Source organism: Macaca fascicularis, chromosome 3 (genome assembly GCF_037993035.2).
Source record: "Macaca fascicularis isolate 582-1 chromosome 3, T2T-MFA8v1.1".
NCBI classification, from domain to species: Eukaryota; Metazoa; Chordata; class Mammalia; order Primates; family Cercopithecidae; genus Macaca; species Macaca fascicularis.
The window spans coordinates 196,034,923-196,059,550 of NC_088377.1; the positions used below are offsets into that span (position 1 = coordinate 196,034,923).

Below are 24,628 nucleotides of genomic sequence, written 5' to 3' on the forward strand. Positions count from 1 at the left end.
GTCCAGAACATCAAAGCGGGCCCATGTGCTGGCCTTAGAGCAGCGCCCCAGAGGAGGGGGCGGATGGGACTTCCACAGCCTCATTGTCCTCTGAGAGGGAAGAAGCAACCTGGGAGGTCCGCATGGCCCCGGGGGGGGGGGGTCCCTCTGGGATGTGCATGATGCTGGGGGAGGGGAAGGAGGAGCTGGAGACAGGGCACATCCTGGTAGCAGTGTCACTGGAAAAAGGGGCCCTGATCCAGACCCCAAGAGAGGGTTCTTGGGTCTTGTGCAGGAAGGAGTTCAAGGCGAGTCTCAGAGTACAATGAGAAAAGAGAGTTTATTGAAAGTTTCTCAGTTACGGAGCAGGGCGTCCTTGGAAAGCAAAGGGAGGAATGCACCATCTTCATTTTTCTTATGTAGGGGCCTTATCTATGTAAAGACTAAACTAAGCTGTGCCTGCTTGCGAAGGGACCGACAGCATTACATAATGTATATTATTCTATTGTTTTAAAGAAAATGATCCTCGACCTTTCAGTGTGTAAGTATATCAAAGCATAACTATAATTATCTCGAAAGTGATAATATTACCAGTACTGGACATCAAGACTTTCTTTTGGAGGAGTTTTTGTCCTTGCAGGCATCACTGAGCTGCTTCCTTAGCTGTTTAAGGAAGGTTCCTAAGGTTCCTAAGATGTTTAATCTTAGGACCATGGGCTGTGACTGGCAAGGAGTGGGCCTTGCTAGTTTCAAGACAGAGTTGGTTTTAAAAAGATGTTGCCCTGGCTCTCCTGGGCTCTTGCTTCCCCGACAGCGGTAGTCTCTTCTGCATTTTGTATACTGCAGCTATCTAGAATCTGCACACTGGAAGAACCTAAGTATACAGGAACCGGGGAGCTTGGAGAGGCTGCTGGCCTCCTGGTCTTCCTGTAGGTACTAAGGAGGCCTCACCCTTCTGGGATCCAGGATCTCTCACTCAAGGCTTGGGTTAGGCACATTAACATCTAAGGAACACTATTCACTGCAGGAGGCAATAGCTCTGGCCTGCCCAAGAAGAAAGGCCTGACCTACAGTGGCGGCTGCTCTGTTCTAGGATGTGGGTGGCACAGACTGGCCAGGGAGAGCCAGAAGGTTCTAGGGGTGAGCTGCAGCTGTTGGCCCAAGGGTAAATGTTGGTTCTACCCAGTGCCACATTAAGACCGAGGGAAAGACATGGTGAACGGGTGTGACTCTAGTGAATGGAATTTCCACTTTAGCTTCTGTTCAACTCGAGCCAGTGATTGAGTACCTGCTGTGTGCCATGCCCTGTGCGGGGCTCTTTGTCCTCCTGCTGGGGTTGTGTTTCTTGGGGGACATAGCTCTGGCCGCAGAGGGATTAATCGTGCCCGAAGGAGCTGGGAGGCCTCTGGGAAGCGTGGCCACTGGACACAGTCTAATTCCCTTCTCTTCTAAGACCTTCATGCTTGCCTCCTGTGGTCCTGCCCAGGCTGCAAAACTGACATTGTCTCCTAAACAGTTTCTGTAGTGCTAAATTGTCAGGTTGCTAAAGCTCCTAGGCAGGAATAAGCAGGTGGTGCATGGAGCTGATGTCACTCATTGATCAACGTGTTATTATACACTGGGCTACAAAGTGTGCCCGGTGACCTTTCCAAATCTATTATTTACTTGAAAGCAGTGACCACATCCACACACCCAGGGTTACACAGGGCGTGTGACGAGGCCCACAGATACGTGCCGATTTGCAGGGACACCTGCGCTGGGTCTGGGGAGCCATCATCCTCTGCAGAAGAGGGTGACCACCTGTGGGTTTTTTAAAAACAGGAGTGGCATGGATTTCCCCAAGCGCCACCTCTCATTCAGCCTCTCCCATTCATGATCACAGCCTGTGTTTGAGAGAAGGCTGTCCAGCTCGGGCCGTCTGGGTGTGGGGCAGGATGAAGCTCACCTACCAGTGTGGAACCGACACCTTCATTCTCTTTAGCGTCATGCAGTCCTCACAGTGACTTCTGCTTCAGGCTAGTTCCATAACCCGGGAAATTTTGAGGACGGAAAAGGGCAGGGACAGGAGCGGCCGGGAGTGGCTCAGCCCTGAGCCCAGGGTTTTGCCCAGTCGCCTTCCATCTAGGCTGTCCCTCCATCTGCATCTGAGAAGCGGCATGCGGACGTCTGTGACTGTGGATGACACCCGTGCTCCTGTGGTGACAGGAATCCCCTCCCCTCTACACAGAAGCCCTGAGCTACTTCCTGGAGTCAGGGTGCACCTGCACAAGTCGAAAGGCCGGCTCTTGTTCTTCAAACAATAGAACCAGGAATAATTAATCATCGGATGCCGTTGGGCAGAGAAACTGGTTATAATTTACAATTAACTAACCTTCCTCTTAAAAAAAAAAAAACTGGAGACCTAATTTCCGTCTGATCCACGTTGTTTTTGATATCCATTATTTTTCAATGTGTTTTCGTTGAGATTAGGAAATACTTGTGCAGAACATCTCAGTCCGATCAAGGTGACAATTGCTCAGGATTTTCGTCAAAACTGTGTGTTATAATAAGCCTTTCTGCAGCACATGATAAAAGGAATATTCTTCCCATCGTTTAATTTAAAACTGAAGCCAGACCATGCAAACAATGTTCCATGTAATTTTGAGGCTGTAACTTTGTTTTGTGGTGAAAAATTCTAACTTCAGACGAGGACAAAATAAGATCAGCACTTTTCAAAACCCTTGGAAAATCCGAGCTCTGGTAAATCTCAACTGGTAGTTAAGTCACTGTCTAATTAGGATTCTAATTTCACAATCTCAATTATTTTTAACTTTCTAGTGAATATTAACAGAATGATCAGTTTTGGGAAAATACTAGGAAGAAAAATATAAACTGAGGAAATTAAAAATGATGATAGGGTTGACAATCCATGTTACCTAAAACACTCAACCAGTCACTGTATAGATGATTAATAACAAACTCAGTCTGAGTATAATTGTGAAACATTCCTTTTGAAATTGAACACAGGAAGACACTTGCACCCGTATGTTTATTGCAGCACTATTTACAATAGCAAAGACTCAGAACCAACTCAAATGCTCATCAATGATAGACTGGATAAAGAAAATGTGGCACACATACACCATGGAATACTATGCAGCCATAAAAAAGAATGAGTTCATGTCCTTTGCAGGGACATGGGTGAAGCTGGAAACCATCATCCTCAGCAAACTAACACAGGAAGAGAAAACCAAACACTGCATGTTCTCACTCATAAGTGGGAGTTGAACGATGAGAACACATAGACACAGGGAGGGGAACATCACACACTGGGGCCTGTCAGGAGGTGGGGGGAAGAGGAGGGAGAGCATTAGGACAAACACCTAATACATGCAGGGCTTAAAACCTAGACGACGGGTTGACAGGTGCAGCAAACCACCGTGGCACACGTATACCTATGTAACAAAGCTGCACGCTCTGCACATGTATCCCAGAACTCAAAGTAAAATAAATTAAAAAAAAAAAAGAAATTGAACACATGTCAGAAACTGAATTTAAAACAATGTTTTGGTCAGTATCAGGACACGAATGATAGGCTATGTGCAGGGCTGCCTGCCTGTCCGTCCCTGGGCCTCAGTGAGAGTATCGCTTGATAGGATGTTTTGAGACCCGGACATCCCCACCAGCCCAGCAGACACAGGCTCAGCCCACAGGTGCACACTGGGGTTGTCATGGGAGAGAGGTGAGGAGACTGGAGACAGGCAGGTCCAGAAATGTCTCTCTCAGTGTTTCCCATGGGTTATCTCTCACTTACTAGCTGTGTGAGCTTCAGCATATTATTTTAACTTTTTTCCCGTAGTTCCCTTAAGGGAAAAAATAAAGATAATAATAGTATCTACCTGGAGTGATTGTGTTGAGGATGAAATGAGTTAACCCACCTAAGCAGTCAGAGCCGGCTTGGCATGCGTTGGGTGCTCACTGACTGCTGGGTGTGACTGTCGCCATCACCACCCTTCTAAGAGGGCTTACCCAAAAGCTGCCACGTCTTACTGAAATTCAATAAGAAAACTTACTTCCAACAAAAAATAAAAGCCACACACACGTTTTCCCTGTCAATCTTGAAAGGAAGAAGGAAAAGGTCAGGATGTTGCCCTGCACTGGGGTTGGAAGAGGTCCGAGTAGGGCGCGTCCCGGGTCGGGAATGTTAGGTCAAAGTGGCCTCTGTCTTCATCGTGTGTCTCGGGTCCTCTCCCTAATGGTACTGTCCTCACCAAGTCTTTTATTATGAAAAGAAAGAGCGGTGAGGACTTGAGTGGGATTGTTGGGTTGTTGTGTTGCAGAGGAAATATACTTTTTGCAGAGGCCTTAGAAAGTGTGCAGTGAAAAAAACCAACGAGGCTTGTTGGCCCCAAGGCCTGTGGCTGCTGGTGGGACAGCGGTCATCTGCTCCGACCCACCTAGGGTAGAGTGAGCCCTTTGCTCTTTTTCTCTTCCCCAATTTCCCAGAACAACGAGGGTGATCAATAAAGAGGTTTCCCATGATAGTGAGGTAACTCTGTCAGTAAAAGCCCTGAGATGTCCAGAGGTCTGGGCTCACCAGGCCCCAGGTCAGAAGGCTCAGCAGTGCCCCATGCGTGCTTCTCAGATCATCTTGTCCTGGGCTCATCTTCCGTCGTGGCTTCCTCTGCTCCCTCAGTTGGGTCCATGCCTATATGTCTCCAAGCCCCCGAAGCTGGCATGCAGGCCCATGGTCATAATCAATGTTTTACGGCACCTGCAGAGTACAGGCAATAGTAGGTGATTTTACGAATAATAATTAATAGAGCTCTCACAGCAACACCCCAATGAGGGCAGCCTGCTTCTATCCCTGTTTATAGAGGAGGAAACTGAGGCACCTAGGGACTAGGTCACTTGCCCAAGGTCACAGCCGGTGGGGGCAGGGCTGGATTTCAGCCTCAAAAGTCTAGCTCCTGAGGCCATGCTGCTGCCTGCCACCCATCCCACCTCCTTAAGGTGCTCTGTTCCCACCACTTCCTAATCCTCGATCCCCTCTCCCCTCCCCATCCAGAAAACTGCTAGGATGGTCCTTGTCCATGTTCTCCTTCCTGGCCTCCACCTGATGATAGCTTGTTGTGATACTTGATTCAGCTTGCGAGATATTCCTAGAACAATGAGAGAAAAATGAAGGCGAATTAGGCCTGCCACAGTCAAAGCTGTCATTCCCTTCTCCATCCCTCACGGCCCCTGAGGAACAGGCCAGCCCCTTTCCATCCGTTACATCCCCTGAAGAACAGGCCAGCCCCTTTCCATCCGTTACATCCCCTGAAGAACAGGCCAGCCCCTTTCCATCCGTTACATCCCCTGAAGAACAGGCCAGCCCCTTTCCATCCGTTACATCCCCTGAAGAACAGGCCAGCCCCTTCTCCATCCTTCATATCTGCTAAGGAACTGACCAGCCGTTTCTCCATCCCTCACGGCCCCTGAGGAACAGGCCAGCCCCTTTCTATCCGTCATGTCCCCTGAAGAACAGGCCAGCCCCTTCTCCATCCTTCACATCTGCTAAGGAACTGACCAGCCCTTTCTCCATCCCTCACGGCCCCTGAAGAACAGGCCAGCCCCTTCTCCATCCTTCACATCTGCTGAGGAACTGACCAGTCCTTTCTCCATCTCTCATGGCCCCTGAGGACAGTTCCCTTCTCCTTTCCATTGGGTGTGCAGGTCCCTCCCTGCGAGGCCCTGCAAGTGTCTGCAATTGCACCTGCTGATGTCCACCACTCAGTGGGTGCTCAGTGCACTGAAAAGTTCCCTCTCCTCCCCCACTGCAGCCCTCCTGCCTCACTCGGAGACAAGGCAGAACCAAGACGGGATCAATAGTCATTTATTTATCTTGGTCTTGAATGATTTTTACATAAGTCAGTTTGCAATAAGAGGGCCTTCGTACCATGTCTGCCTGCACTGAGGACATGGGAGGCCAGCCATCTTTGCTGAGATCTGTGCTTCCTGATCCACAGTAAGATGTTTCCTCCCTAGCTGGGGAGATCCTCATGGCTGAGGACAGTGTCCTGGCCTCTTGTCTATCCTCTGGAGTCTGCATCACAGCACAGGAATAGTTGTGGTGAGCACAGGCGCTAGGATGGAAAATCTCGGGCACACGGGAGGGGCATGCTCAACAAGAGTTCACGATAATCCCTGTTACCACAGTGGTGTTCAGGCCTTTACAGATTGCCAGGGGGTCCGAATAGCATCTGCTGGTCACCTCAACTCTGCAAGGAGGAACGGGTGCAGACCAGGAAGTGGCTCAGGGAGGTCGGAGACCAGCCCAAGGAGGGGGTGCCTGAGTGGCCCCAACCAAGCGCCGTGCTCTTCCTGCCACACACACGCATGGCCTCCTGGCGGCTCTGCCTGTTGGGCACATGCACCTTCCATCGTCACTAAATCCACGCCCCCTTCACGTGGGCAAACACAGCCTCTTGCAGACATGTTCGTGCCTGTGCCCTGTCCTGGGAACCTGTAGTTGGCTGTTGCTTTGAAGAGCTTAGGAAACAGCGTGGAGTTCCGTCAGGTGGCAGGCATTCTAGAATCTCTCCAACAAAGCTGAGTCGGTGTGTCAGTCAGGGCCGGGAAACATGCCGTGGAGCTGCCTCAAGAGGCCTGCGAGTCCATGGCTACACTCGGTTCTGTGTAGGACCACATGAGTTGTATGTCCCATTACATTGAAATCTTTTCAGACTGTGATGAAAGAAATACAGATTTTTTTTTTTTTAAAGACAGAGTCTCGCTCTGTTGCCCAGGCTGGAATGCAGTGGCTCAATCTCAACTCACTGAAATCATCTCCCGGGTTCAAGCAGTTCTCCTGCCTCAGCCTCCTAGTAGCTGGGATTACAGGTGTGCAACACCACGTCTGGCTACTTTTTGTATTTTTAGTAGAGACAGGGTTTCACCATGTTGACCAGGCTGGTCTCAAACTCCTGACCTTAAGTCATCTGCTCTCCTCAGCCTCCCAAAGTGCTGAGATTACAGGCATGAGCCACTGCACCTGGCCAAAATATAGGTTATTTTTAAAGAGACATTGAATGTTTAGAACTGAATTATACTGATAACTACAGGGGGTTTTTTGGTTTGTTTTGTTTTGTTTGCAAGAAGAGATGCTCATATTCACAGAGTTTGAAAAACAAGTGACCTAAGCCAACCCCTCATTTTATAGTAGAAGAAAAGTGGCCCAGAGAGGTGGGACCAGAGTTGGAGCCCGGGTGCCACTGCCTGTCCGCGTCCTTCCCGTGAGAGCGCGCCGCCTCTGAAAGCAGCAGGTGGGACCCAGGCATTTGTCAATGGATTTTCCTCTCAAAGTTGCTCTTCTCTTTACTGGGGCAGATCCCAATTTGAGGGAGCCCAGAGCCTATGAAATGTGGGGGATCCTCTTTAGAAAAAGGACAGAAGATTATGAATGGAAGCAAAGGCCCAAGAAGGGGAGAAGCCCTGAGACCCAGCTTCTCCAGCCCCCTGGTGCGAATTCCCGCCCTCGCAGCCACCCCGCAGGGATGCACCCGTCCCACAGCAAGTTCCTACAGACTCCCCAGGAGTGTGCACTCCGGCTCATTGCTTCCCCGGTCTTCGCATGTTTGCTTGTCACTTGATTATCCTCCTCGATGAGGAGCCACTTGTACTTTAAATGCCTCCTTCACATCAGCAGGCAATTTACAGTAGGGAAGGGAGAAGGAGGGTGAGCAGTGAGGCTTCTCAATCACACAATTCAAGAGCACGGGGACGTCCTCCCAGGAGTGGCCTATCTTTCGTGCCTAGCACGAGGGGCAGTGGCAATAGGGTGGAAACGGACCACCTGCTGGACTCTCCAGGCCAGGCTAACACCAGAGGTCACTGTGCGGTCTTTCCTTCTGCTTCCCTCTGCCCTGAGCCTTATGCAAATCCAGCTGTTAGCTCAGCCTCCAGCTCTTGTCTGAATTCCAGGGGAGGCCCACGCTGGGACCCCCTACTTCAAAAATAAGCTTGAGTTCAAACCTCCAGCATTGTTCCACAGTGTGCAGGCCAGCAGACATCCATTCTTTTACTCCAATTCCCTGTAAGCCCCTCTCTGGGTCCAGCCAGACAGCGTGTCCTCAATCCATGGGGTTGCAGAAGGGGCTTGCTGCCTGTGCACTAGATGCCAATATGGTGACACCAGGATTTTCAGAAAAGAAAAGCTTTCTACTAAAAGTCTATTCCCAGCTGGGCGCGGTAGCTCATGGCCTTGGGAGGCCAACGTGGGCAGATCACGAGGTTAGGAGTTCAAGACCAGCCTGGTCAATATGGTGAAACCCCATCTCTACTGAAAATATAAAAAATTAGCTGGGCATGGTGGCGTGCACCTGTAGAACCAGCTACTTGGGAGGCTGAGGCAGAAGAATTGCTCGAACCTGGGAGGCAGAGGTTGCAGTGAGCAGAAACCATGCCACTGCACTCCAGCCTGGGTGACAGAGTGAGATTCTGTCTCAAAAAAGAAAAAAAAAATAAAAGTCTATTCCCAAGGAGACAGGCATCCAGCTCAACTCTGCCTCCCTGTGCTGGCTTCAAGACAGTAATTTTATTTTTAAAAGAAAAGGATTCAGCAGGCCGATTCTGGGATTAGCAGGTGATTGCTGGAAGGAAAGGGGAGGTTTGGGAAGCCCTTCGGCTTGTGCAATTATTTCTTCATGATAACTCATGGGCTGTGTGTGCAAATCCTGGGGGCTTAGGGGTGGAAATTCAGGCCATGACGTCAGCAAGCTCATTCTGCACAGACCCCGGTTGAGCAACTTGGTTCCTACAGACTTCAGCCAGTTCTCTTATCTCAGGGCGGAGGGCGCATCAGTGTTTCAGCAGATTGTTTCCGTTCTTGTCTGCCGTTCTGCCAACTCAAGAACTTCTGTTAATCATTAGTTTCTTTAACTCTTTGAGGCATTGTTTCATTATTAGGATGCTTGCTTATCTCTTGAGTGACTGACTGAGTGGGTGGATGACCCAATCGATTAACAAATGAGTGAGAAACAAGAAACATCCTCACCACACGGGGACCTGTTTGGGCACGAGGCAGGTGAGCAGGAGACATCAGGCCCAGAAGTTCTGGAGGCTCCCTCAGGTGCCCACAATACAAATGAAGAGGAAAGAGTCAGAGAAAACAAACAAAAAGAAGGATAAATGAGCCTGGCGTACTGGCTCAGCCTTCCTCTTTCAAAACTTTTTTTTTTTTGAGACAGAGTCTTGCTCTGTTGCCCAGGCTTGAATACAAAGGTGCGATCTCGGCTCACTGCAACCTCCACCTCCTGGGTTCAATCTATTCTCCTGCCTCAGCCTCCCGAGTAGCTGGGACTACAGGCGCTGACCACCATGCCTGGCTAATTTTTGTATTTTTAGTAGAGACGAGGTTTCACCATGTTGGCCAGGCTGGTCTCAAACTCTTGACCTCAAGTGATCCACCCACCTCGGTCTCCCAAAGTGCTGGGATTACAGGTGTGAGCCACCACACCCAGCTCAAAACTTTTTTAAAACTAAATTTGAGCTCAGCAATCCAAAATACAATGGCAAAAAACTGCAAATCTGTAAACTGGGCATAACTCTTTCCTCCTCTACTCTGCACCAACTGAGGTGACCAGAAGGGACCGAGCAGTCTGGGGCAGGGCTTGCCCACTCACGCGTCCACGGCTGACGCCGGCTGCTAGCTGAGGCCTGCTCTGTGTCAGCTAGGACACCAAATGTGGCCTCTCCGTTTGGCTGGGGCTTGCTCACAACACAGCAGATGGTGTTCAGGGTGAGTGACCCAAGCAAGAGAGAGCCAGGAGAAAGCCAGACCACCCTGTATGAGGCCATTCTCTTTGTGATAAAGAAATCCCTGAGGCTGGGTAATTTAGAAAGAAAAGAGGTTTACTTGGCTCCTGGTTCTGCAGGCTGTACAGGAAGCATGGTGCTGGCATCTGCTTCTGGAGAGACCTCAGGAAGCTTCCAGTCATGGCAGAAGGCCAATGGGGAGCAGGTGCATCACATGGCAGGAGCAGGAGCGAGAGGGAGTGAGTAGGGGTGAAGGAGGTGCCACACACTTTTATTTATTTATTTATTTATTTATTTTCATGGTTTTATTATTTTTTTTTTATTATACTTTAAGTTCTAGGGTACATGCGTACAACGTGCAGGTTTGTTACATAGGTGTACATGTGCCATGTTGGTGTGCTGCACCCATTAACTCGTCATTTACATTAGGTGTATCTCCTAATGCTATCCTTCCACTCTCCCCTCACCCTACGACAGGCCCCAGTGTGTGATGTTCCCCACCCTGTGTCCAAGTGATCTAATTGTTCAGTTCCCACCTATGAGTGAGAACATGTGGTGTTTGGTTTTCTGTCCTTGTGATAGTTTGCTCAGAATGATGGTTTCCAGCTTCATCCATGTCCCAAACAGCCAGATCTCACCAGAAGCCGCTTACTATCGCGAGGACAGCACAGAGTGGATGGTGCCAAACCATTCGTGAGAAATCCAGCCCCATGATTCCGTGGCTCCCACCCGGCCCCAACTCTGGTATCAGAATGACAATTCAACATGAGATTCGGATGGGGACACACATCCCAACCATAACACACCCTTTATGACCTAGTTTCACAAGCATCACTTTCTGCCACATTCTCTTCGTTCAAGGAGCAAAGAATCATTTCTCCTTTGGGGAGTCTCATGCCCTGGAAGTAGCACCGAAGGTAGTACTGGAAAATACGGCGTGCCACACTCAGCAAGGCGTCAGTCTCTGTGAAGCAAATTATACTGAGACATCAGTGACTTCATAAAGAAAGGGCATGAATAACCCCTAACCACAAATAATGGCAAGAAGTATCTGTGGAGGCATCTTGGCAAGAGGCTTCTAATGTTCCATGCCTACTCCCTCCCTCCCTCCCTTCCTTCCTTCCTTCCTTCCTTCCTTCCTTCCTTCCTTCCTTCCTTCCTTCCTTCCTTTCTTTCTTTCTTTCTTTCTTTCTTTCTTTCTTTCTTTCTTTCTTTCTTTCTTTCTTTCTTTCTTCTTTCCTTCTTTCAACAGAGTACTGGCCTTGCCTCACCTAGAAAAACAATGCCAGTGAGGTCCTAAGGAGCCCGTTCTGCAGGAGCGCACGTGAGAACTCTTAGAGAAACAGGGGCAAGTGCAATTTCCCCAGAGAACCCTAAAGCTTCCTGTTTCCCTTCAGCCTCACATCTGTGCGCCCTAAGCTGGCTTTGGATTTCTCTTTAGCTGGACTTCATTGGCAGGTGCAGCAGGAGGATGTGGGGCACCCCCTAGATACAACTGCCAAGGGGCTTTTAAGTCTACCTCACTTCCGGCCTCCCTTTTTGTACTTTCTAGAACTCCTCTTGGTGCCCTCTCTACCCACACCCTCGTGCCCTTTCTGCTGTGCACTCACCTTGCAGCAGACCAATGGATTTGGATGCCCCACCTCCATCTGCACCACACCTGAGCTCTGCGGGAGCTCTTCACTGCCGCGCCCTGGGCACTGCGTCTTAGGCCTTGGCTGTCATTTGGAAGCGGAGTCTTTTCCCTGTTAAAGCATTGCCAGAATACAGAGGGGAGAGCTGTCGTTTCCTGGGCTTGAGTCCTTTGTAGAGGCTAAAATGGCACCTGATGGGCAGCTCTGTCTTCCTCCTGTGAATGGAGTTGACTAGACCACTCTCACTCAGTGGATTTGCTAGAGGAGCTTCATCTGATGTTATACCAATGACCTCAAGAATTCACCTTATGCTAGACCTTTTAGGTCCATGATAGTGTTACTGTCACCTGTGTGGCCAGTGAGCTCTGCACTCCAGCCAGCAAGAAGTGGGAAAGAGAGGCGGTGGTCACACATTTTCCCCTTAAAGGCGGGAGCCAGGTGTCACTCATCACCTTTTCTCACCCCAGCAACCTCACATCTGGGGAGGCTGGGAAAGGTCTTTATCCTGGGAGGCTGTGTGCCCAACTACAAGCCATTGGTTCTTTTACTAAAAAGAGAAGGGAGCGTGGGTGTTGGGGAAAATGAGCAGGTTCAGCCATTCCACCTTCCACAAGAGCCTTCTCTGATTTCCTCCAACAAGAAAGAGGCTTCTCTGACTTCCCAGACCCCACAGTTCTTTCCGGTTTCTACCTTGCCACTTTCCCCGTGTTGCAAGTTGCAGCTCTCCTTCTGTTTAGTGTATTACAAACGTACAAGCTTTGTCTCTACCTTACTATACCCTAGGGAATTGTGTGTATTGAGTACTCAGTCTTTGTTCAATAAGGTTAATTTCCCTGAACCTCCAATTCCTCAGTTCTAAAGGGGGACTTAATATAAGCTTGGAGGTGCATCACATTCTCTGCAGAGGGAGAACTCACTGCTAAGAAAGCAGCACCAAACCGTTCATGAGGGATCCACCCCCATAACCCAGACACCTCCTACTAGTCCCCACCTCCCAACACCTCCACATTGGGAATTAGACTTCAACATGAGCTTTAGTGGGGACAAACAAACCACTCCAAACCACAGCACACGTGTGAGTGAGATCATTCAGCATTCGTCTTTCTGCCTGGCTTATTTCACTGAGCACAAGTCCTCCAGGTTTATCCATTAGGTTGCAAATGCTAGGATTTCCTCTTTTCTAGCCAGTCATTGTTAACCAGAATGTGCACCAGAGTCACCTGAAGAGGTTTTGCAGAAAAGGAGCCTATATCCTCCTCACTGTCCCCAACAAATACCAATTCTCCTGCCTGAAGTGGGGCCCAGTGTCTGTATCAGCAGCGCACACATATGCACAACAGTTCAGTGGACTCCCCTGCAAACCACCGTAAATCTCACTAGGCAAATATGAAATCATAATGGTGGCCGGCTTTTCATCCGGTTCTCTCAAACAACGTGGAAAATGTCACCTCATCCCAAACTCGCACCTGAACGCCCACCTCCTGGCTGCCACAGCGACGGGAAAATCACAGACCCTGGAGGTCTGGCTTCCTTCCTTTGTCTTCTCCTCACTGACCTCCTCAGGCTTCTGAGCTTCTGCACTGCCAAAGCTTCTGAGGCTGTGAGACAGACGCAGAGGGGAAGGGGACGCTAGAGGCGGCTGTCAAGCCCCTAGCTTTGAAGATCAGGACTCAAGAACACACAACAGGACTAGGGCTCAAGTCCAGGGCACCAGGACTCCTGAATTCATTTTTCACTGAGCGCTGCTCTCCATACTCCGGGATGCACCACGCGAAGATTCCTCTTCATTGGCCTTTCTCGCCTTGAGCGCGAAGCGATTTTGTCCTACTGGCTATGACCTTGATGCTGTTTGGCAGGAATGAGTAACACTCCAAATAATGGCACTGGCCTCTTCAAGGTATAGTGACAAGAAATGAAAAAAAAAAAAAAAACACACAGCCCGGATCCTACCTGGGGCTGAAGCTCTGGATACAACTTTTGGCATCTTCGAGGGAGGCAGCCATTGACCACCGACTGTCCCCGGGTGTATCTTTCTTTTCTGATGCGAAAATAGCCCCCAGCAGGACAGGGAAGGTGAAGAAAAGATGTATTCTCCAGTTTTTCCGAGTTAATTTTACTTGCTCAGAAAGCCAAGTGATTCATTTTGCTCCAAGTCAGGAGTCCATGCAATTAATTTCGTTGATGAAATAGGTTTTCTTCTTCTGCAAAACTCTGCTTCTAAACTATATTTGGTGCATGGCATTTAAGCCAACTGCCTCATTAAGCTGGAATTCTGCAGAAAAATGTTTGCAGAATAGGGACATTTGGAATTAATGCTAAAATGTCAAGGTTTCTTCTGCCCAGCTCTTTTTTACCCCTTAGTCTCTTATACTTCATTATCACGTTAATGAGCAACTAACGTACAGGAAAATAAAAATGGCAAGGAGCGATGTGTTCAAGGACACTTAGGGAAAATAAACTAAAGCTGCCCTAGTTTTGTACGGCCAGCATTTTGGCATGGCAGAGGTTCTTCACACGTGCCACTGTCTCAATGTGGGATGACGTTGAGAGGAACTACCCTCTGCCATCACACACACCAGATACCTGTCATCCTGAACCCGATGACCCGATGGTCACTAAGCTCCGTTCTTTTATTTTATTTTATTTTATTTTATTTTATTATTTTTTTGAGACCGAGTCTCACGCTGTCACCCAGGCTGGAGTGCAGTGGCAAGATCTTGGCTCACTGCAACCTCTGCCTCCCAGGTTCAAGTGATGATTCTCCTGCCTCAGCCTCCCAAGTAGCTGGGATTGCAGGTGTTTGCCACCATGCCCAGCTAATTTTTGTATTTTTAGTAGAGACAGGGTTTCACCATGTTGACCGGGATGGTGTCAAATGCCTGACCTCAAGTGATCCGCCCACCTCGGCCTCCCAAAGGGCTGGGATTAAAGGTGTGTCTCTAAGTTTCCTTCTAACCATTACATTTGATAATCTGTAGTGATAGTTTTGTTCTATTTCTCTGAAGAGTGAATTGAGCTTCATGGAAACACTCTGGCATTTGTTGATGAGATCAATGGAAATAGAATATTCTCAGCCCAGCCTCATGGCCAGCCTTCACCCACATTTTTTTCAGTTTCTTGTCCCAACAAGCATGACCCACTTTGGCCTGTGCTGGTCAGAACCAAGCAGTAGCATTTCCTTTAGTTCAGAGAGCAAGTCTAGAAATGAGATACAAACCACCTTGGTTGGAAATGAGGGGTGACCCTTGCCCGTCTTGCCTGGTGGCCTCTTGTGGAACCTACGGGGTAGGAATGAAAGTGGCCTGATGTTGCACGTGGCCAATGATTTATCATCCTCTGGCCTCAGAAAAGATTGCTTTGGGTTCAGAGGAAAGAAAGAAATGAGTTGTCTCTTCAGGGGTTTTGTTGTTATTGTTGTTTGTTTGTTTCTGTCCAAAGCTGCTTCATTTTTAAAGCCCTTGTTGCAGCAGCCGTTTTTCTGTTTTGGATTTTCCTGAGTTGGCTGTGAATTAATGTCCCATGGAAACCACTGCAGGGCTCCTCTGCTGATTTCTGTGGGCTCTGCACCTTCTCCCTCTGCACTGTGAATTCTGCTCACTCCCAGGGACTGTACTCCAGCCCCATTGGCCCCTTTCTTGTGGCCCTGCAGTGCAGGCGTGATTGAGCACAATCACCCACAAAGTGCGTGGCAAATGGTACCTGTTTTTTCCAGCAGACCATCTGCTAGAGTCAATTACTCACCATTCCAAGCGAGCAGACCGGGCGGATCCGGTGACTCTGCATAAAGTCACTTCTGAGTCACCTCATCCCAAACTCGCACCTGAACATCCACCTCCTGGCTGCCACAGCAACTGGAAAATTACAGACCCTGGAGGTCTGGCTTCCTTCCTTCGTCTTCTCCTCACTGACCTCCTCAGGCTTCTGAGCTTCTCAGCACTGCCAAAGCTTCTGAGGCTGTGAGACAGATGCAGAGGGGAAGGGGGCGCTAGAGGCAGCTGTCGAGCCCCTAGTTTGAAGATCAGGACTCAAGAACACACAGCAGGACTAGGGCTCAAGTCCAGGGCACCAGGACTCCTGAATTCATTTTTCACAGAGCCCTGCTCTCCATACTCCGGGATGCACCAGGGGACAGGAGGTCAGACCCACCACAGGCTTTGTATTTCGGGAGACTCCACCAAGTTGTTCTGGAGTCTGCGGCAGACTCAGCACTACCTTTGGTGGGGGGCTCTCTGCTGGGGAGTCTGACCAAGGCAAGATGAGGAAGACTCGTGTGACATGGAGCATGGTTCAATGAGGTGCAGCATCCCCCTCAGTGTCACACTAGGTGCCACAGAAATCTAGGTGGGGGGGGCAGGCGGGCACATCTCACCCCCAGCCCCACTGCCCTCAGAGCCTGGCTCCTGCTCCCACCCCAGGAGGAGCATGGGCAGCGTGCCTGCTTCAGGCCTCTGGGCTTGGCTGCGAAACGCCACCGTGGATGACACCGACCCAGTGCTAAGCCTCCCTTCATGAACCCTCCTCCTGACCAGCTGGTCTCCTCCTGCTGCCTCCCCACGGGACCTGGGAGGCTGCTGATGTGGGCTGCTTCTTCCTTATCTGGGACTGTGCCCTCCTGTGGGCAGTCAGCCCTTGGTTTCCTTCCAATTTACGTTGTTCTGTTGTATTCGATGCCCTCATTTTGTTTCTGCAAAGTGTTTTCAAGCTCCTTAATCACCTTTCTACACTACAGGTACATAGAGCAGATTTGTGGTACACACCTAATAATAACCAGTCGAATGGGACTCATAAATTATTTTAATCATTATTTTAGAAACAAATCTAGAGGGAATTAGTTTCACGATATATAGACCCTGTACAAGACAGAACCCCTTGACCCAAGAGCTGTTCACAATGAAATGGGTTCTCTGACTGGTTACACTTGGGAAGTGTATCCTCCCAATGTGTTGAAAAAAATGCTGTAGAATTTTCCCCTCTAGAATAGAGATCACACCTTACAAAACTCGTCTGTCATTAAAACTCTAACCAGGACACTGATGGGCTAGGAAAGAATAATGGGTGTTTCTGGTTGAAGCCCAAGAGAATCAGTCTTTCATTTCAGTCCTTCTGAAGATGGATCCATTTTGGTTTTCCACCATGCATAGTGAGCTTGTACCCTTCTTGTAAGAAGCCACACATAGTGAGCTTGCACCCTTTGTGTACTGCAAGAAGCATGCTGGGCCTTTGGACTCATTATCTGAGGAGGGAGCTCTGTGTGTGCGTTAATCCCTGGCCTGCTTTTGGGTGACTCAGCCTCTGCCAGAGCTCACTTTCTCATTTGGTTCCATCTGCATGGGATATGCTTCCATGTGAATTTACTTTCTCCAGTGCTGTTTTTCTAATCATACTAAAGTAATAATCAACAATAGTCCAATCATAGTTCAACTCAAAAGTACATGTTGGGCTCATAGTGTTCAAATGTGTACAAAGAAAAAAAAAACATTTCCAGATGATTAGCATCTGTTTGGTTGAGCTTTGGTTAATGCGGTTTTCCTGTGCTGGACTTAGTCATCAGCATCAGACATTTCTTGAGCCCCCAAGAAATATAAGCATGTGCAGGACACAGTGAAGATTCCTCAAAGATTGTAGCAGATAAGGGACTCTGTAGGGACTCATTTCTTTCCTGGCCACCTCATGTTCCTGCGTGTGCAGCTCCGATTTCCATTCACTTGTTACTATTCACATTTCTCTACTCTGTTTTCCCTTAGAGGAGATTTTGAAGACACACATCGCACATTGGTGGTCTCCGGACGGCACGAGACTCGCCTACGCCACCATCAATGATTCCCGTGTCCCTCTCATGGAGCTCCCAACTTACACCGGCTCCGTCTACCCCACCGTGAAGCCCTACCACTATCCCAAGGTAGGCAAAGGGACACTGCACAGCAAATTCTTTAAATTATTCATGAGCACCCCAGCCCTGCTCACTCAGTGTGCAGACGTGATCATCAGACGTGTATATGAGCAAAGCAGTTAACAAAAGAAAGATTAATCATGTCTCATTACACTGCATTACATTCCCACCTCTGTTGAGCTGAGTCATTGGCAGGTTTACTTCTTTTAGACAATCGAACTACTGTTCATCACCTGACTGAACTTCACTGAACCAAAATACATAGGGTACCTCCCCTCACCACTCCCCAGTGATGAAAGTGCACCTGACCTCTCACGCATCTTATTTCTACTTTGCTCTTGGCCTCTGGGAGGTCAGAAAGACTTCCATCTGCCCCTGGTCCCCTGGGTCTGGGCAAGGCTGTTTTGCACGTGGTCACTGCTACAGGCTAAATGTTTGTGTTCTTGCCAAATTCATACATTAAAATCCTAACCCCCAAGGTGATGGTATTAGGAGGGAGATCACTGGGAGGTGACAAGACATGGAGGGCAGAGCCTTCATGATTGGGATTTGTGCCCTTACGGATTTGTCTGTTTTTGTGCTGCTGATTAAGACATACCCAAGACTAGGCAATTTAGGAAAGAAAGGTTTATTGGACTCACAGTTCCACGTGGCTGGGGAGATCTCACGGTCATGTCGGAAGGTGAAAGGCATGTCTTACATGGCAGCAGACAAGAGGAGAGAGCTTGTGCAGGGAAACTCACCTTTTTAAAACCATCAGATCTTGTGAGACTTACTCACTATCAGGAGAACAGCATGGGAAAGACCTGCTCCCATGATTCAGTTACCTCCCACCGGGTCCCTCCCACAACACATGGGAATTCAAGATGAGATTTGGGTGGGGACACAGCCAAACCATATCACCTTATAAAAGAGACCCCAGAGAGACCCTCCCTATTTCCACCATGTGACGATACAGCAAGAAAGCATCCTCTGTGAACCAGAAATTGGGCTCTCACCAGATACTGAACCAGCTAGCACCTTGATCTTGGACTTCCAGTCCCCGGAGCTGTGAGGGATGCATTGCTATTGTTTGTGAGCCACTCAGTTTATGGTATTTTTTTATAGCAGCCTAGAGGGACCAAGACAGTCATGTTCTGACCCAATGAGCTGGTAGAACAGCAAGTCTCCAGTGGCTGGGAGGGAATATTGGGGGAAGCAGGGACATCCAAATCTCGCTTTGTTACCAAATCAAAGCATCCCAGTGTGAGTGGAGGGCCTGATGCTAAAACCTCCACAGCCATTCAGCTGGAGAGAGGCCAGTGCCCGAGTGTGGACACAGCTCCCATGGACACGCAGGGTCTGCCATGCTGGCCTCTGGCTTCACTAGACTTCTCCAAGACCCCTGGGCTGGATGGAGGTGAGCAGTTTCCTGCCTGCACCCTGCCTGGTGACTGGAGGCTCACTTCCTGCCATGAGCTGCCTCTGCCAGGGGGCATTTAAACCTCAGCATCCTAGCCCACCAGAGAGCTCTGAAAGCTGATGGTATGTGCCTGCTCTGCCATAATCACCCCCACAGACCTGCTGGCTTACAGTTTACAGCAAGAGGATTGATAACATATAAGGCAGATACATGAGGCCAGTAAGGTTCCCAGAGTGACAGCCTAGAGAAAGGAAACACCTGGTGTCTTAGCTCCAGCTGCCACAACGAAATAACACAGACCTAAGCAGCTTAAACAGCAGGAATTTCTTTCTCATAGTTGTGGAGGCTGGAAGTCCAAGATTAGGGTTCCAGCTGATTTGGTTCCTGGTGAGGGCTCTCTTCCTGGCTTGCAGACAGCCACCTTCTTGCCATGTCTTCACATGAAAGGGCAAGAGAGGGTTCTGGGTGTCTCTTCCTCTCCTTTTATGGACACGAATCTCATCACAAGGGTGCCACCCTCATGACCTTATCTAACCTCAATCACCTCCCAAAGACCTTACTTCCAAATAGCATCACACTGGGGGTTAGGGCTGCACTGTATGAATTGAGGGACATATTCAGTCCATACACCTGGTAATACAGGCTCTTTTCAACAGCCTTTGATCAGCATGGCCAACATCCAAGGGAGCCCCAGAAGGAAGAAGCACAAGGCTCTCATGGCCATAGCCTTCCTTTCTGCCTTTTCGGATTCTGAGAGCATCTGGACGTTAACATGTGTGGATTTGCCTTTGACAGAATTCCTTCACTCCTTTTTCAGCTAACCTTGATTGGTCTTAGTCTGTAGCATGTGGAAGGGTCCAGGATTTTAGTTGGAAGCATAGTTAAATAGAGAAAAGTGTACTGGACTGATGCTAGTTCCTTCTAACCCTGCTACGTTTCTTACCAGCTGTTCACAGCCACCCCACCCACCGGAAGAGCTGGTGACTGTCTGACCTTCATCTGACCTGGAGATGAATTGTTCCCATGATTGTCTTTTTGTGGGAGTTTCCCCAATCTAGGAGTGATAACCTGGAATCCAGTAGGGTGCCCTTGATTTTACAGTGAACCCTCAGACAGGTGCTCTGAAGCTGGGATTATGAAATCCCAGATTACTCAAGATTTGGGGTTTCATATTTTAATAGAAAATCAACATATTCTGGCTGACAGAATTCAGATGCTCCTTGCCCCAGTCCCACCCACTCCTCAGAGGCATGAATAGGCAAGCCTGCCTGACATGCCCTGTCGTGGGCCTGATAGCCTCTGTAAACCTGAACGTCTTCTGCAGGATGGAAGTGAGAGCATCAGACAAGACCCTGAAGTCCCCCTGAAGAAGAAACTCCACATCTCTCCCCAGACCCATACTTGTCCCCCAGAGAGTGGGGAGCAGGGAAGCAGAATAGTGCCCCAGTTCCTTTTTGAAGGAATTAATCTCTCCCCACACTGAGCATGGCCACAGCTCCTCAATGTCCATCATTTGCTCACCTCCAACTTTCCCCTTCCTGGCATCCAATCCATCTTTTCTCCTCCACTCCTCTTCTTGTCTTCTCTTTTAAGCAAGGGGTTCAGTACTTGCTTGACATTGCCAAACCAGGCAGTTGGTTGGAATGGGAAGTGGGTGGGATTCTAGAAGAGCAAGAATCAGCCCACTTAACCCTTTGTCCTTTTGAAAACCCCACACATGAACCATCTGTTCTTCACAGTAATTCTACTTCTTAATATGGAGGAATCTCCTGGGAAAGGCTTTGCAGAGCCGAAGTTCACTCTTGCATGAGGCTGCTTGTTCATATCTCTGCCCCTTTTTAATTCCCAGGCTGGAAGTGAGAACCCCAGCATTTCCCTACACGTTATTGGCTTAAATGGACCCACCCATGATCTGGAGATGATGCCACCTGATGATCCACGGATGAGGTTTGCTTCCTTCTATTATGTTACTGAAAAAAAAAAAAAAAGAAAACGAAGGTGAATGTTCAATGTACATGGTCTCTTCTGGATCAGATTTATCTTACAACAAATTTAAACATCCAAGAAAAAGGTACCTTTCCTAAAGATTTCCTCACTGTTTTATGATTCCATTTTCTAGGAAAAGAATACTATTCACCAAGTACTATTATTTCTTATCTTAGGTCAGGTGCAGGTTATCCTCCTGGGAGCTGGGCTCCTCTGGGAGGGGGATGACTGGGCCCCAGGCATGCCTCAGGGGGACACCAGAGGAAATGATGCAGTCTTCCCAAGACAGTCCATGGAATCTGACCTTCCGTAAATGGCGCTCTATTTCTAGAGCATTTTTTAGAGCGTGGAGCAACTTGCCAGTGGCAAATCCTATTCTCATAAAGTTGGTAAGGTCCCAACCCTGTGGAAGGTATTAACAATGTCATTGAGTTATTATTATTAGCATCTGATTGTGGTCAATTTTTTTCTAAAAACAACTGATTTAGAATTGAAGTGAAGTGGTCTAAATATCAGTTTAGTATTTTCCCCAAATTCAAGCAGCCTGTGGACTGCTTATACTTCCAGAGTCCAGCTATGCCATCATCAGCCTTCTGTCTGTCAAGAATATTGATGGGAGACTCAAAAAGAGGAGGGGATTTTAGCAGTGCTAGGACCCACTCATACACAGATTCTGAAATTTCATGAATGGCACTATTTAAACCAAGAATAACTCATTCTGAGGCTCAGCAAAGACCCAACCCATATTTTGCTGTACCTCTAGCCTGGGCCTTTATTATTCCATTCAAAACTCCATGTTACTAGTAGCTTCTGGCAGCTTCTGGAAGGGCAGGAATTGAGGTCTCGGGTCTAGCTCAGGGATGAATGCTCTGGCACCTGGTGACTCTGGACCTCTCTGAATGATGTGCTTGTGTCCTGCAGTGGCTCCAATGCCACCTTTGCCCTACACCCCCAGCTCCTGCACAGAAGCCCGAGACCTCTGCAGAATTCTACTGAGGTTCCTTCCCCTCGTCTTTCTTCAATGAAACTTATAATGTTGTAAGATCCCCAGGCGGACGGATGAAGCCCAGAAGCCCAGTGCTCTAGGAAGGGTGAGGCACTGCCTGTCCCTCTCAGCCCTGCATGAGTCTTCTCCCCAACATGGGAGAACCTGAGTCTCCAGAGGGTTAATGAACCTAGCCCCCAGCAGCTGGTCCCAGGGATGACCGACCACTGGGGCGTCAGCCCAAGACATGCGCTGGTTCGGAGAGGTGAATTGATTTGGCTGGTGATATTTTTGCTGAGTTTTTTTTTAAAGTTCAGAGGATTGCTTTGGCTTTTCTCCTGAAGTTCCATATTTTTTATTGTTTTCCTTTCAGCCCCTATCCCTGCCAAGCCTCCTGGGGCCTGGTCCAGCAAACTCACTGAATTAATATGGAAAGTCACCTGGAAAATTTCAGCCATCTGTTTGAGTTAATTGAAAATCTCGTTTAGTCAATTTGGTGCTGCTGTTTCCACAGGCTTGATTAGCTTCAAGGACAATGAAAAATTAGCGTAGCCAGGACTTGAAGCCTGGATGCTGGGCTTCAGGTTTTCTGGTTAGTCTCATTTCCTAAGCTCAGTGCAATAATGTGTTTTATACGTAATACAAATTCGTAGCATGTAAATGTCACACCTTCTCATACTGCTTCTCTATCACACATCTTTGAGAGTTTTAAAAAGTCAGCACAGATATATCAGAAATCCCAGACTCAATGTAGCGCAGATGTTTAGTATTTGCCGGCCATTTGCCTGAGCACTGGGAATTTGGTGGCAAACGAAGTTCACAGTGTGGAGGGGACCCTGGATCCTGAAGAAGTTGTTACTAGCAAGTAAATCCCTGCAGGTGTGCGAAGGGCTGTGGAGATGTGTGGAAGAGGAGGCCATCTGGTCTGGAGGGTGGCAGTGTCACGGCTGAGGTCAGAGTTTCTGCATGTCCATGCTAGTGACATTTGGGGCTCAGCAATTCTGTGATGTAGGGGACAGTCCTGTGTACCATAGAGCATTAGGCAGCATCCCTGGCCTTACCTGTGAGACGCTGTAATATTCGCCTTTTCCCCCTCCAGTTGTGACCGTCACAAATGTCTCCAGCCATTGCCCAGTGTCCCCAGATTGAGGACAACTGAAGGTTCACTAGCCAACTGCCTGGGTTCGAGTTCTGGCTCTGTGGGCTCTGTCAAGTTACTCAGCCTCCCTGATTCAGTTTCCTCATCTGTAAAATGGAGATAATTTTAATAATAAACATGTTTACTCTCGTGGACAGTTATGAAAGTTAGATGAGATAAGGCACAGATCATAGGGCTGGCTCCTCTGATCGTTCTGTCTTGTGGCTATAAGTGCCCCTTCTATGTGGACAACTCTCACTTGTGTACCTCAGCCTGGCCTGGGTCAGGACTCTAGGTTCAAAAAGCCAACCACCCAACCAGCATCGCTACTGGGCGTGGTCACCATATAATTTTTACATGGTCAAATTGTGATTCTCCGACAAAATCAATCAACATGTGTCCAAGATTTTATTTAACTCATTAATTAATAAGGGAGCCAGTGAGCTCTTAAAAAGAGGCCATAGAACCGTCGAGAGCCAATTGTATAGAGGCAACTGAAGGACATCCTAGGGTGAGTCTGCCGGGTTAGTCAGCCATCCGAGAGAGATGGCTACCCCAGCAGGGTTGAAACTGCCCCTGTAATTGGGAATCAAGCCCAGCATTGCCCTGGAGGAGGGCCCAGTGATCCCAGCTGTCTCTTTACCACCTTCAGATCCATTTGCTGACACTGTCTACACAACACCTCAGGCCGAACCCAGTCAAAGCCAAGCTCCTGCTCTCCTAGTCTACACCTGCTCCCTGCAGTCTCCCCATCATGGTCCAGGGCAACTCCACCTTCCAGGGTCCCAGGCCTCCTTTACGTCCCTCTGTGCTGGGGATCCTCTTGGCAGGTGCCTGGCATCAGCCTGCAACCCCTTGCCGCTCCCTACTCCTCCTGGCCTGGCCCACCAGCACTGCCCCCTCCTGCCCCACCCACTGCTGACCCCACACAGCAGCCAGAATAACCCTTTAAATGACATCAGGCCACATACCCGCTGCTCCCAGACGTCTAGTGGCTTCTATTTCTCTCCAAGTAAAGGCCAGACTTCCTACAGTGGCCTCAGAAGCCCCCATGATAGATAGATAGATAAATAGAAAGATAGATAGATGATAGATAGATAGATAGATAGATAGATAGATAGATAGATAGGCCATGTGCACCCTTTCTATCTCCCCTCACATCGGCTGGGTCACTCCCATATGAGGATCTGCCCAGAGGCTCCCCTCTGCCCAGGGAGCTCCTCCCCACTTAGGTCCTGATCAAATACATGGCTTCCACAGTGACTTCCCTGATAACCACATTTCACACGGCAGCCCCACCCCTGCTTTCATTTTCTTCCTTCTATTCATCCCAATGGGATTTTTAGGTACTTTTTAAATGGTTTCATTTTCATTTTCCCGCCTGCCACCTAGAACAGGAAGTTGTTGAGGCAGGGATGTTAGTTCCTGTGGGGTGGGCACTGGCTCCAGTTCTGCCACAGGGCTCTGGAACTTTGGCTGGATGGATGCCTTGGCTTCAGCATTAGCCAGTAAAATCTCATTTGCATGGGATTCTTGAAGCTTGAGATGTCTTCAGTTGTGCTGGTACCTTTTTAAGAACCAAAACTTATTCGTTATTTAGCCATGGATGACATCTTGCCCTCTCAAGCACAGGATGCTAAAGGAACTAACTAAAACTAAGACACCTCATCTGCGGAGGGACACAAAAGGAATGAACCCTAAGCCATGCTCCTGAGCACCTAGGAAGGGATAGATGCAGAGGTTTCTGGAAGCCTACAGCTTATTTCAGCAGGCTAGCTTACAAACCAAGAGGAAGGCAGAAAGCATTTCATGTATGTGCTATCTAACCTTTATGCCA

The 24,628-nt window shown here is 48.7% G+C and overlaps 1 protein-coding gene across 7 annotated transcripts in view; it reads left to right on the top strand.

Moving 5' to 3' along the window:
• DPP6 (dipeptidyl peptidase like 6) overlaps positions 1-24,628 on the top strand; it is a 1,022,456-nt gene that overhangs the window by 877,338 nt on the left and 120,490 nt on the right. For all 7 annotated transcript variants that reach the window (XM_005551244.4, XM_074036440.1, XM_045387368.2 and 4 more), the window contains exons 9-10: positions 17,135-17,289; positions 20,532-20,629. In XM_005551244.4, the coding sequence (XP_005551301.3) occupies positions 17,135-17,289; positions 20,532-20,629 (253 nt within the window). The remainder of the gene's footprint in view (positions 1-17,134; positions 17,290-20,531; positions 20,630-24,628) is intronic.